The 14,572-nt window shown below is 39.4% G+C and overlaps 1 protein-coding gene and 1 long non-coding RNA gene across 2 annotated transcripts; both read left to right on the forward strand.

The window, feature by feature from the left end:
- The first annotated feature begins 1,500 nt into the window (after positions 1 to 1,500).
- Positions 1,501 to 8,684, forward strand: LOC144007480 (mucin-5AC-like). Its single transcript, XM_077507177.1, has 14 exons — positions 1,501 to 1,509; positions 1,602 to 1,650; positions 2,076 to 2,106; positions 2,210 to 2,236; positions 2,890 to 3,061; positions 3,149 to 3,258; positions 5,155 to 5,326; positions 5,406 to 5,518; positions 5,821 to 5,992; positions 6,068 to 6,180; positions 6,395 to 6,566; positions 7,213 to 7,325; positions 7,704 to 7,875; positions 8,089 to 8,684. The coding sequence occupies exons 2-14, from the start codon at positions 1,627 to 1,629 to the stop codon at positions 8,201 to 8,203; spliced, it is 1,506 nt and encodes a 501-aa protein (XP_077363303.1). The 5' UTR covers positions 1,501 to 1,509; positions 1,602 to 1,626; the 3' UTR covers positions 8,204 to 8,684.
- Positions 8,685 to 11,014: 2,330 nt separating this feature from the next.
- LOC144007567 (uncharacterized) lies at positions 11,015 to 12,963 on the forward strand. Its single transcript, XR_013280223.1, has 4 exons — positions 11,015 to 11,508; positions 12,211 to 12,454; positions 12,555 to 12,738; positions 12,839 to 12,963. It is a non-coding gene; the product is annotated as an uncharacterized LOC144007567 (long non-coding RNA).
- Positions 12,964 to 14,572: the final 1,609 nt, after the last annotated feature.

The raw sequence follows: 14,572 nt of genomic DNA on the forward strand, positions 1-14,572 counted from the left end.
AGCCTGTTTGGACTCTGGGGACACCGGCATATGGCATCTTTGCTATGAAGCTTAATCACGAGAGACTGGAAGAACTACAGAACTACGAGACAGTCATTATATGGTCCAAATGTGAATATGTCAGAAGGTAATAGCCTGGTCTTCTACTCTAAATAGTAATGTTTAAACCACAGTAGCTATTTTTATTTAAATCAAGTATGTGTAAATTGTTGCGGGTGAGAGAGAGAGAGACGCGAGGGGGGGGGGGGGGAGTGCGCATGCGCGAGAGAGAGCGGAAGAGTGAGAGTGGACGGGCGAGATACAAGCGTGGTTAGAGGGAGAGATGACAAAAAGTGTGTGAAAACGGAGAATAAAAAGACAACTACAGTGCGACCCTCTGTCTCCCGGTGCCTCCTTACGCGACGTGTGACGAGAGTTACCCCCGGAGGCGACTCCGGCCCAGGAGGAAAATCCTCCCCTGTGTCTCCTGACCACGGTCGGGAGACTGAGCAGGAAAAGGTGTAACAAAATGATAACCAGACACTCTCATTCAGTGATGGTGGGCATCCTTATTGTACTAATCGGTAAAAATTAAACAGAGAAAATTGGTCTCTTCGAGAGCAATGAGGTAAATGCTACGGAAGAGGCGGGACTGTTTTTGCACATGAGCTTTGATTCCGGTTCCGGTTTACGATATGTGGGCTGTGTCCCAATACTTGTGCTTCCAACTTTGTGCCCCTCAGGTGCGTGTTCCCATCGACGGGTGCAAGTTTGTCGTGTGTCTGTCAGTTGTCCGAAGCACGTCAGAGAGCTGAGACACTGCGCGCTCCCGCAAAATCGCCGCAAGCACATGGTTGAGGGGCGCAGGGGTGGGGGATGCGAGTATTGCAACGCGGCACATGCGTCGCAACCCGGAACTGGAATCAAAACTCGTGAAAATTCACAGAAGTCGGAAGTCCCGCCTCTTCCGTGGCATATACCCCATATTTAGAATGATGACGTCAACGGTGTAAAAAAAGGAGGGAACAACAATAGCTGATTGTAATAAAGCAGTTTAAAAAAAACAAAAAACAAACAATAGCTGATTGTAATAAGGCAGTTAAAAAAAAACAAAAACAATAGCTGATTGTTTCCTATGCATAAAACTATGGATAGGAATTGACTGATTGATTAGGAATGTTTCTGACACAGAGGGGGGGGACTTTTGGGTGATATCTTACAATGATATGATTGGAAAGTACCTTGTACATTACCCCACCCTATTGCTGTCAGAAACGCATATAAGGCTTCGATCTAGGGCAGTCCAATGCAGAAGTTCTTCGACATCACAGAGGTTACAGCCCGAGTGGATTATACTTTTGTCCTGGTTTCGCCGTACTTTGTGATAACTTAGAGAGGTTTTCTCAACTTAAGAAAGGGCTACAATTTGCAGATGTTTAGTGGCTTGTTCTTTGGAGTTTCATTCACCCCCTGTCGCATATTTAAGGCCACACTTTTCCAACATTGACATCTACAGCTTCATTCTGTACTGTAAGCATTTTGAGTTTCCTTGTGTAGTTTTGGCTACCGCTAAAATGTGCACTTGGAGTTAAGACTTGTTGAACTCTCTTTTCTCTCTTAAGGAAAAGGAACCCCCTTGCTGGAGAAATGACACAGCCAATGATCAAATTGGTAACGTATGAACAGTTAAACTTTTTTTTTTAAAGGAACTTGAGGCAAAAATTTTCTTTGCATTATTTTGTATTAGCAACCACTAGTCTAAACCCGAATTTCTAATTCATATTGCGTCTATGACAAATGAATAAATGAAGCAGATTCAAATTGCTCTCAGGCTCACATTGCACATGCTTTGTCATTTGCCAGCAGAGGGCAGTAGAGGACGTAATTGCAGTGCCCTGAAATTGATAAACGGATGAATTAACCTGTTTAACATTTCCACAAACCCAATATTAATCAGAATATCTGGTTTACTTTACAAAATTGTAATTTAAACAAATATTATTCCAAAGAATAGATTTGCATTTCCCTTGCACTTGAAATGCAATGAAACATAACATGATACTCTGAAATATCTAATAGTACATGTCCTCCTACAGTTGGGTATCACGCTTGTGCTCTTTCATACTGGTAAGATCCATTTTTTTTTTTAAGAAATGCATCCTTGACCTGAAAAATGCTTCTGCTCTGACACAGTACAAGAACCTGAATGTCTTTGTGTCGATTTTTCTAGGAAATGGCGTGCAAGCAACCAGTGACGGTAAGCAGGCTACTCATTTTCTTGTGCATGTACTGTATGAGGAACTTAAAAGGAATCTTAGTTTTGTTTTTGAAAAAAACATGCAACTAAAAAAAAAAGACCTAAAATGTCAAAATATATATGGAAGCAAAAAATGAAAATAAATAATTTATTCAAAGGCAGGACCGAAGTGAATCAAAATTAATTTCGACACGAAAAAACTTTTCACATGCTTATTTTTATTTTGAATACCTTTTTATATTTTGTGAAATTCAAGATCAACACAACAATTTTCAGTTTCAAGTTTTATTTTTTCAAGTACAAAACTTTTGGCCCCAATTTAACTCCATAGAATCTCTTCATTGGACAGCTTTAACACTCAAAAGGGAATATAAATATCTGATGTGTATAGAATATCCTTTATTTTTTTTTCCTTGACTGGCAAATGGGATTGCCATGGAACAATTATTTCACACTGCTAATGTACAGTGTTTGTATTGTACTACATAATGGCAAAATTTGTCAAACTGTAAATGTACGACAAGCAGCTCTGTTTACATGATCTGCTGTCAGCATTAAGATGCTGTACAGAAGCCGTTAAGCAGGAAACTGATCATTTGATATCTGCTTACTGTGACCTAAAAATATGTGCAATCCTCCTAATGAGTGATCAGAATGTTGGACTCCATGGTTCGATCGAGACGACCCCTCTGGGACTGGAGACTATGAAACGCTTTCCGATCTGCACAAAGAGAGACCAGGCAAAATCTGTGAACATCCAATTCAAATTGAAGTCAAAACAAAATCTGGAGCCAGTGTTGGATCAACTGGCGACATGATTCATGTGTAAGTACAAGCTGTAATGCAAATGTTGACAAAATGTTTTTTTCCCTCTCCCCTTCTTTAGATTCTTTTTCTTTGATGTTTCTGCAGATCTGACACACGCAGGGGATTCATTTGTAAAATTAGTGACCAGCCCAAAGGTTATTGTGCAGATTATCAAGTTCGTTTCTTGTGCCCTCTTGAATTCTGTCAACCTGAAGGTAACTTTACACATAATGCACTACAGTTAAGGGTTTTTTCTTTTTAATGCGTTTCTAGAAAACAGTTTAGAGTAAGGAAACCATCTCAAAACAGTGTCATGTTAGGTTTTCCTCAATTTCAATTAGCTATTTTTTTTTCCCCCTTCTTGTTCCCATATTTCTCCTACAAACTGCCCCAACCCCATTGATCCTTCATTTGGTGATTCAGTAGTTGACATCAGTCTGCCATGTGCTGTGAATTGGTTTCAAATACAGGTGTCAGTCGATTCAAAATTTTTAATCGTAATTAATTGCATGACTTCAATAATTAACTGACGATTAATCGCACATTTTATACCTCAATTTATATCTAAATTTTCAATAAAATGTACAATTTTTTCCTAATTTAAATATGGTTTTATTTTTTTAGTCATTGATACAGTAATTTCATAACAAGTGTGACTGATCTGTGTTGATCATTTTTCTTTCACTATAACATGGCATAATTGCATTTGTGAGACAATGGTGACAGTTCAGTGCATTTTTCTTTTCATATTAAGAACTGACTCATTTTTAGCATGAAGTAACTTGTGAAATTATGCACATAAAACCTGTAAAATACACACTAGTCCCAAGAAATATATTCATTATTTAATGCATTACTGCGAAATTGTGTTAGTGTATTTCTTTGCGGAACGCTAAATGCTTTTATTTTGTTAAGTTCAATAGGATGCGCATTGTAAAATGACGTGTCTTTCGACGATCGATGTGTACTTTTCATATTAAGAGCTACCTAACTTTAAACAAGAAGTCACTTGCGATCTTCTGCATATTTAAAAATTGTAAAATACACCTTGACGCAAGTTCCCACAAATATATGCAGTATAATTTAATTTATTACTGCTAAATTTTGTGTTATAGTGACTCCTTTTCGCAACATGGGATGCTTTTAGTTTAAGTTCCCGGATGCGCCGTGATGCCGTTCTCAAGCGAACACATGATCGTACTTTAACCCGACGGTGCGTCACTGCAAGGAAAGAGAAGACGATGTAGACTTTCTTGGAGTTGCTAAATAAAATACAGTACACCTCACATCAAAAGATCAAGTGGCTTGGAGTCACTCCAAGTGACAAGACGCCATCCATTCGGCTCTTGACTCTCACATGGGGTTGAGAGAGGATACTGCTCGGAGAGCTGTAGCAATTATGCTGCTGTGCTAATCGCGAACGCCGGGAACACCGGTGCTACCGAGTGCGTTCTTGTCACAGCAGGGAACTGGTGGAAGTGTTCCACCGTCCAAACGGCTCCTCCACTCGAACATTCTGCCCCTTAAACATTGTGTATTGTAGCTCAGTTATTTATGATCAAATACAAGATGGAGGAGAAAGCAATGGTAAGATTTTTAGATTGATGCATAATTGTAGCCTGTTAGTATAACTCGAATAAAATGTCAACCTGAGTTGGCTGTTCTGAGACATGAAACTGCAGCTCTAAATGAGTCCCGTTAGCCTGGATCACAGGTGCCCAAGTCCGGTCCTCGAGATCACCTACCCAGCCTTTTTTGCATGTCGTTTTCCTCTAACCCAGCTCATCAGCTTGCTTTGCAGAAGCGTGCTGACCCTAATCATAAATGAGTCTTAAGGACCAAATTTGGGAACCCATGGTCTAGATGCATCAGCAGGTTTTGATTAGGCATGTTCGGCCAAATATGTATCGCAGTGGCATTTTCAGATGGCAAACTTTTGGCATGTACAACGTTGTGGTCACTGTCATAAAAGTGCAACTTTGAACTAGTTTGAACATGTTCCCTGATCTGAGACAGCTGATAGTTAACAGTAATAAGTTTTAGTGACAACATGCTTATGAAAAATGGTCCGACTGTAACACGTCCCACTCTCGAAATGCTTGTTGCTCCAGAATGTTGGACTCCATGGTTTGATCGAGATGACCCCTCTGCTACTGGAGACCATGAAACGCTTTCCGCTCTGCACAAAGAGAACCCAGGGAAGATCTGTGACCATCCAATTAAAATTGAGGTCAAAACAAAATCTGGAGCCAGTGTTGGATCAACAGGCGACGTGATTCATGTGTAAGTATGAGATGAACTCGTGTTTTTTGATGTGATGCTGGTTTTGGTTTTTCCCCACTGAGATTAACTGTCTCTGCAGGTCGGACCCACGCGCAGGATTTGTTTGTAGAAATCGTGACCAGCCAAATAATGGACAATGTTCAGATTATAAAGTTCGCTTTTTGTGCCAGTTTGAATTCTGCAAGGCCAAAGGTAATTTTGTATAAAGTACACCTATGTATTTATCTGAAAATGTTGAAGAGTTGACATAATGCTTTTAAGTTGGTTTCATACAGTATGTAAATGGCAATCATGTCAAATCAAATGTTCATTTCTAACCAAAGGAAGTTGAGCTAATAAATAACAGACATGTCTCACGATTTCTTTCTTTTTTTGGGGGGCAGGAATCTTATCAAATTCATATTAGTGTTGAATGCTGTATAGCATTTCTATGGCTCATAAGTTAATTTCATATTTTCATCCCATCACCTTTTGCTTTCTACTTATGCCTGAAGAATGTTGGACTCCATGGTTTGATCGTGACGACCCCTCTGGGACTGGAGACTATGAAACACTTTCTAGCCTGCATAAAGAAAACCCATCAAAAATCTGTGATCATCCAATTAAAATTGAGGTCAAAAGGAAATCTGGAGCCTTTGTTGGGTCAACTGGTGATGCGATTCGTGTGTAAGTACAAGATGAACAAATATTGACTTCAAATACTTTTATTGAAAAACTGATTTTTGCCATTTATCACTCCAGAGCTGATGCACACAGAGGATTTATTTGTAAAAATGGTGACCAACCACCCAGTGGTTATTGTGCAGATTATAAGGTTCGTTTCTTGTGCCCACTTGATTTCTGCGAGCCAAAAGGTAATCTTATGCAAAATACAGTACTCTTGGGTTTATCTGTAAAAATGCTGATCTCGAGTGATCGTTCATGGTTTTCTGAAGAACAGGGTTGTCATGTGAAAACAAATGCTTGTTTAGCTAATCACAAGTCAGATATTTTTAACAAAGCATTTCAATTTAACAAATATTGATTACTTAATTTTTCAACCTTGCTCCGTACTCATTACTGTTCCAGAATGTTGGACTCCATGGTTTGATCGAGACAACCCCTCTGGGACTGGCGACTATGAAACGCTTTCTAGCCTGCATAAAGAAAACCCATCAAAAATCTGTGATCATCCACTAAAAATTGATGTCAAAACTACATCTGGAGCCAGTGTTGGATCAACAGGCGACGTGATTCATGTGTAAGTACAAGATTGGCTGGGTCAATGTTGACGGTTTTCTTCACAATATGTTCTATGCAGCACCACTAGTCTAAACACAACAGTCTGACGTATTGCTATTTGTGGAGTTAATCTGCAAAATCCACCCATCTGAGGGGGCGGCCATTTTGCCACTTCCTGTCCACTAGCAATGACTGCACAGCTCGCCTGTTTTCTGAAGCTGAGCCACGAGCAGGTGCCAAGATGGCCGTCCTGTGCGATGGAGTAAAAACTGGACCTTGCTGCATAACTTGTATCACACAAATGCAATTTTCATTCAGTTCATTCAATTTGCATTCTGTCCGTGGCGGGTGAACATTTTTGTTAATGACTGACAGGAAAAGTTGAGAAATTGAACTAAGCATTGTCGGACATTTTGGTTTTTGTCAATGACGGAACTCCCATTTTTGTTGACTCGCTTCAAATAACGGAAACATTGACAGACTCGTTTTGCTGAGCAATGATGGATTGACAATACAACTTGGCTTGAAATGACGGAAACTGTTGACAATTTGGTGAATAACGGTTGTGACTTGTTTAGACTAGTGGGGCACATATACAACATACTGATTTTATTTTTGACTTCCCTCACCTTTTTAATTCCCCCATTTACAATTTGTCTCTACAGATCTGACACTCTCACCGGCTTTATTTGTAAAATTCGAGACCAGCCCCACAATGGCCGTTGTGCAGATTATCAAGTTCGTTTCTTGTGCCCGCTTGAATTCTGTGAATCTGAAGGTAATCTTGCGCATAATGTACAACAGTATTTCAGACTATGATTTTTTTAATTTTTTTTTTAATGTAAATACCTGTCAAACTATTTTAGAGGAAGGAAAATGTGTCATGTTGGGTTTTACTCAAATTGGATTATGCTGGTTACATTTTCCTTTGTTTCTCCTACAAACTGCCCCCACCTAATTGGTTCACTTAGTTTTGATTCCAAGAAGATGATACATTTTTAGCCACCAATTCTCCCACCACCCAGTAAGTACAATGATTCAGTTACAACTGCTGAAAGCCATAAGACAAAGAAGTAGGCTTTACAAAACAAATGCATGCCCCCATTGAAACATAATTTTGTTTTTTTGATTCAGTTTTGTCCTCTGTTACTTTTAGTGTGCAGGACTCCATGGTTGGATCGCGACGACCCGAGTGGCACCGGAGACTTTGAGACACTGAAGGATCTCTACGTTGAAAAACCAAATGAAATCTGCAGACTTCCACTTGGCATTGAGGTCCAAACTGTCGCTGGAAATACTGTGGCATCGACGGGGGATGTCATTGCTTTGTAAGTACGAGATCCAGTGCAAATACACATTTGGCAAGCTCCATTGTATCTTTTGTTGCAGTACATGTGCACTTCAATCTGGAGCTTCCTAACTCACAAAATGTGCACTGAAATGATCTGAAGGCTACTTGAGCGCAATTACTGCCCATGTTTGAAGTGTTAATACTTTTCACTGTTCTCATCATGGTGGCAAATTTTCTTTCCTCTTTGCAGCGCGGACACAACTACTGGGTTCATCTGTAAAAATGCTGACCAGAAGCGTGGACGCTGCACAGATTATAAAGTTCGTTTCATATGTCCCATCGACTTCTGCCATAGACGAGGATAATTGTGAAAAACTGAGTTACAAGTAATTAAAGTGTCAAGTTTGTTCATTTATCCAAGTAAAGAATTGCAATGCTGGCTGCAGGGAAAACAAAGTATAATACAGTACCTCAATTTAATTCATTCCTTGACCAGTTTGCATCCTGAAACATTCTTAGATTGAGGTAACATCATTGAAATGAAATGACTGGGGGAAAAACAAGTTTTTCATCCCCAAATTGATAGAATCTTGTGTATAAATAAAAGTATAGTACAACATAAGTGGGAAATATACTCCACAATGACCGTGTCACATCTTTTCTGGTATTGTGGGCTCACTAAAAAAAAAAAACAACAAAAAAAAAAAACTGGAAGTATCTAGTAAGATTTGTAGTAATGTTATTGAAAATTTTGTTTTGTTTAATGAGCATGTTGTTTTTGGTTATTTTGTAAAGAGTGGTAAATGTGACAAAAAAATGTTTTTGTGTTAAATTTGTTAATTATATTAAAGTTCTACATACACAAATGTAAATTTGGGATTCAAAAATCACTCGTTGGCTGTAAGGACTTTGAATGCATGTGCGAAATTTGAATTATATGGATAAAAAGTGACATTTTATTTTCATTAATATATTTATTGTTTTAAGTGTTGTATTCCCCTGGCATTTTAATATATATATATTTTTTCTTATGTTTCATTGTTGCAGTGGTTTTGATTGTCTTGATGGTAAGTTTGCGACAGTTGGTTCAATAAATCATAAAAAAAAAAAAAAGAAAGAAAAAATTGTATCGGGGTCGCCGAACAAACACGCCCCGCTACAGGATTGGCTGGAAATTACCTAGTTGACGTCAAACATTGGAAAGAAAATTATTAACTCATTCACTCCCAGCCATTTTGACTGAAGCAATCCCCTTCCACTCTCGACTGTTTTATTGGATTTGGACTAATTTTGCAAGGCCCACACAATATTGTGTTCTATTGCTATAAAAACATGTAACCTACCAAAAGATTAGAGTCTACTTTCATTAGGGGAAAAAAAAAGTATTTCTATCTGTTTCCATTGTGAAGTAATTGGCATTAGAATATAGCTAAATTTCATCATCATTCCCAATCTATTTAGAAATGTGTGTAAAAGAGCTTTTTTTCAACATGGCCCTGGTTGATCTCTTATACTCTGCTGCCACCTGCTGTCGTTTGTGTAATAACTACCATTTATTCAGTCATTCTTTGCAGTTGAGCGGCTGCATTAAAGCCTTCTGTATGCTCTAGCATAGAAAACTTATAAATACATCTCTGGGACACAAAACATTTAATATAGTACGTATTTATACGTTTTTTGGGAACAAATGAGTTAAAGATGTAATTTAAATAACATGTACGGACTGAAATTGTAAAAACGTAAATAAACCTAAGAATATAAACGCAAAATATTTTGAATAAATAATAAAATAGATTGACTAAATGATAAATACACAAGTGTCTCAGATGTGTAACGGCGATGCAGTAGACGAAGCATAAGGAGCGGAGGGGGCTGGAGTTGGAGGAACAGCTTCTCTGGCATTTGCGGCGGGGGGAGTAGGCTGAGAAGCAACAGCATCAGTGGAGGCCAACTACTCATCATAATTGGTGCGTTCCATGTTAGTATCGACATCTGCAGCACAACGCTCATCAGTGCTGTTGGTCAGTGGATCCCTCGGTGATTGATTCCTCTGTGGTTGTTGATTGAAGGCCATACGTTGATGACACCATCCTGCGTATTTTAACAATAATAATAATCGGTGTTTTAAGTGGGCCGGTACGGAGCTGCGACACTTCTAAAAATCGCCCTTGAGCGTTCCGGTACTTCTCGACGTGCAAAGAACGTACTATCAGCCTTCCGGTACGCTTGACAATGCATTTTTTGATTCTCAAAAGCTCGTCCACAGATTTGCATATAGCATGGAAAACGCCTCTTTTAGCTGTTTGCGATAGGGCGCAGGAAGATGCCTTCACGGCACGCACTGAACACGGAAGCACTCGCTGGCCGCGTGCACGCCTCGTTGAGAAGTATGACGCACTAATTAAGCTTATTAATTGTAGAGCTCTCTGGCCGTCCACTCCTCGTTGAGAAGCACGACTCACTAATTAAAGTGTATGGGACAGCTCAGGACATTTTTTAATATGTTGTTTTGAACGATATAATATACACGACAAAATGAGCGGCTCGTCGAGTCAAAACATATTAAAATAGTATTTCCTTATTTTTAAATTACCCGCGCAAAATCCGGCCATTGGCGCGCTCCCAGCGGCCGAATCGGGTATGACGTCAGCGGAAGAACGGAAGTCAGTGTCTTTGCTTTGCCGCTGCAAGCTTACGACTGATGTGTTTTTATCATCAACTGAATTTCTACAATGCCGTCTCGTTGCGTGGCCCGATTTTGTTGTAATCGAAGGGAGGATGGTGTGAGCCTTTTTCGGTTCCCTCAAGATGCAGCTCTTGGCGAAAAATGGACAAAGCAAGTACAACGGACGAGAGATAAATGAACACCTGACTCCAACGTCAGTGTTGTACAGCGCACATTTCGAGGAAGACTCGTTTGACCCGCTCCCGGCCCTGAAGCTGTCACTTGGCTATAATGTGGTGTAAGAACTACAATCTAGAAAGTTAACAGCACTTATTTCTGCCAATTAATATACAGTCAATGAAAAGGTACCAATGTCAAATGAGGAACTGCTAAATTTCCATTTGTTGTCCATTTTATTTTGATTTATGTATTGTGCTGTGCATCTGAGGCATCATGCCCAAGTTAACAACAGTTCAAACTTTGTTTCAGATGGTGGATGAGATGCTTAAAGGTACACTCAGTATTATACAGTGGCATCTAGTGGTGAAACAATAAATCATTCGGAAAAAAAAAACAATTGTTTGTGTTAGTAGTATGTAAAAAGATATGTTGTATCGCATAAACGTACTTTTTTTAAATATAACGGTTAGTCTAGAAATCGCAAATTATCTTACATGTCCGAGCCGCGGCTTCTAGTGTCCGCCATGTTTCGCCGCCATCTTTCTGCTACGGGTGCCGTCAAACACAAATTTCAGCGCTCCATTTCTTAACGCGTTTTTGGAACGCACTTCCGGTTTGTATGGCGACCGCATTTCCACGAAGAAGAAGAGTTTCCGGTCCCCGAAGAGAGCATTATCAAGCATCACACTTACTTTGGGAATTTATTTTATTTCAGCGCGACAAAACAAGAGTTTATATTGTAGCCGCATTTGCCAGATGGAGAGAAATGAGGAACAGACTAGGTTTGGGACGTGCCGGTGCCTTCGACTGCTTTCTACTTGACCGGTAAGTAAGAGTACATTTGTGTTTTCGTTTTGAGAGCGAGAGAAAAAGTATACACTGTACTAATTAATACGATGTTCGTACCTTTGTTTTACAATCACTGTAGCTGTTGATTAGCAACTCCGCACCATTCGAACGATTTCGTTATGTAGCTACTTGCTTTGAAAAAAAAAAAGATTCCCGCTGGCACGTTATATTTAGAGTAAATGCGCAAGTTATTGTGTAATGTAATGTAACTGTGATTTCGGAGGTATATTTGCCCATAACTTCAATGGAGAATCTAAAGCATACTGTATTAGTGGAGGAGTTGAAAATTATTTTCGTTGTGGTTGGTGAAAATAGTGTTCTCGAAATTAATTTTCGGCAGGGAATAACTTTCTGGACTTAAATGCTGGCTGTACCGTAAGCACTGCTAGAGTCTGAACTCTCTCACTCAAGTGTGTACTGGTCCATTGTGTAATTGGGTGCACAAGAATTTACAGGCTGCTACGTTTTCCACGGAAATTCGACAAGCAAGCAGCCTTTGCATATTCTATGCAGTATGCAGTCAAGTTACTTTTATCTAGCTAATACAATGTTTTGGGCCCAAAAACTAAAGATCTTACCTCTATTTTGGGGGCTTTGTTGGAAAGTTGGTGACATATAGTAGTATCATCAATTATTCTATTTTATTTTATAATTTTGTTTTTGTTTGTGTCACACTAGATCAACAGCCAAACTTGAGGGGTTCCAGAACCATATTCTGATGTATACAAGCATTCATGCACCGTTTAAATACATCACCGACCTGCAAGAAAAAAAAATATCAAGGGGAGAGTCAGCAGCCAAATTGGAATGCCCCGAATGAGGACACTTGAATGGAGGACCCCAGAAGGCTTCGGTGTTGTACCACCAGTATCTCCACCTACCATATCTGAGCTGCAACAAACTGAAGTCAGCCGACGTCTTGGTATGTCATTTACATATGGACGGCATTGCACACTACATGAACTTTTTGTGTGAAGCAATACGGAATGGTCACATGTACAAGCACCACTTGTTTTACACAGGACCTGCTGACCAGGTGTCTGAAGCCATGGAGTGACTCCTCCCTCACTTTCCTCAGCAGCCAAATTGGAATGCCCCGAATGAGGACACTTGAATGGAGGACCCCAGAAGGCTTCGGTGTTGTACCACCAGTATCTCCACCTACCATATCTGAGCTGCAACAAACTGAAGTCAGCCGACGTCTTGGTATGTCATTTACATATGGACGGCATTGCACACTACATGAACTTTTTGTGTGAAGCAATACGGAATGGTCACATGTACAAGCACCACTTGTTTTACACAGGACCTGCTGACCAGGTGTCTGAAGCCATGGAGGGACTCCTCCCTCACTTTCCTCAGCAAGCCTTTGAAGAATATGATATCATCGTTGGTGGGAACATGCCCTCACTCCATAACATGTACTTGTGCAGTCAAGGAGCATGTCAAACTTAATCAAACCAGCAAACATTGAAGTGACTTCATTTTTACTGCAGTCTGTTCACACAATCAATGGACAAGCCTTCCTTGATTTTGCCCCAATAACATCATAGAGTAGGCGAAAAGTAGTGTTACAGATCATACTATGTGTTCGGGAGAGTTTGAGGAATGTTGCAATGTTAATGGGGGACAATGTCAGCACACACACACACACACACACACACAAAAAAACATCATGGTATTGAGTTAATCAGATATTTTAGCTGTGTACAACACATACCTGCTCTGTAACACTACCTTTGGCCCAAACCTGTATGTCTATTTTCCATATTTTGAAATGCACAGCGTATTGGTAAATTTCTGGATCAACTGCAATTCATGTCGCTCATTATATTATAACAGCATTTTTTTTTTTTTTTAGTTAATATGTTCATTTCATGTAGACTTTTATTTTACTTTATTTTATTCATTCATTTTCATGTACTGTACCTTACATTCATTGGCCAATGAAGAATTCCTTGTCATTGCAAGCATTTATAATAATTCTCCAGGCTTTTGATGTTTTACATTTCTGGTCATGTAAAATAGTGAGAGGTTAGGTGTCGAATGAACACTGCATGTTGACGCCAAAGGAAATAGTATTTTTTTAGTTATTCAAAATGTACAAATTAACACACAACAACAATATACAAGTTATACAAACTACAACAACAAGTGTCAGACATGGACTAATTATATGCCAGGTAAAAAAAAACCTTTGTATTGTCCTCAAGGATCTGGGAAAGTGTCACTTATTTGCCACAAGTCCACCAAGGTGCTGCAGTCTGGGATCCAGGTACAGGAAATCATGGTGGTGCTGATGTGGGATCCAGGTACAGGAAATCATGGTGGTGCTGATGTGTCAGCAATGTGTCAAAAAGTATTTCTTGGTGTCAGTCTATCAGCTGGACTTGGATATCTTCATGTTCCTCCATGGTCATTTCCTGTACGAGTCTCTGCAAGAAGGTAACAATTGTATGTCAGATGAGGTACCAAACAATGAACTGAAAGTCACTGAGCCAATGAAGTACATTATTACATGAGCAAGACTATTTGTGAAAGCCATGTAAATTCCTGCACATCGAAGTACAAGGAAGCTGTTGTATCTTCAATCAAAACTAATTAAGTTGCTTAGTGATATTTATTAGGTAAAATTGTTCAACATGGTGACAAATCGATATCTGAGTAAAGGGTTTCAAATGTTTTTGTAAGCAGCACTTTTCTGAGTGGTTAGTAGCAACAAGACACGGGGGGAATTACGAGTCTGAGTTGCAGGTGTGTAGTTCAGTTAACACCATTATTTTTGTACGATATACTAAACATATCAGCAAACGATGTAATCTAAATACCACATATTCCAAGCAAAGGTATGTTTTGAGCCATTCACATGCATGCTCGAATGGAATTATTTTTCCATGATGACATAATTGTACGTTACGAGACACCGCGTTCTCTTCCCCGTTCTCTTCCTCGTCTCCCTCGCCCTCTTTGAGATGGTCCACATGTCTATAAAACATATAACATAACTGTGTGTTCTCTGTTGCATAGTTTAGTTGCACTA

This window comes from Festucalex cinctus, chromosome 19, assembly GCF_051991245.1.
Source record: "Festucalex cinctus isolate MCC-2025b chromosome 19, RoL_Fcin_1.0, whole genome shotgun sequence".
Lineage (NCBI taxonomy): Eukaryota > Metazoa > Chordata > Actinopteri > Syngnathiformes > Syngnathidae > Festucalex > Festucalex cinctus.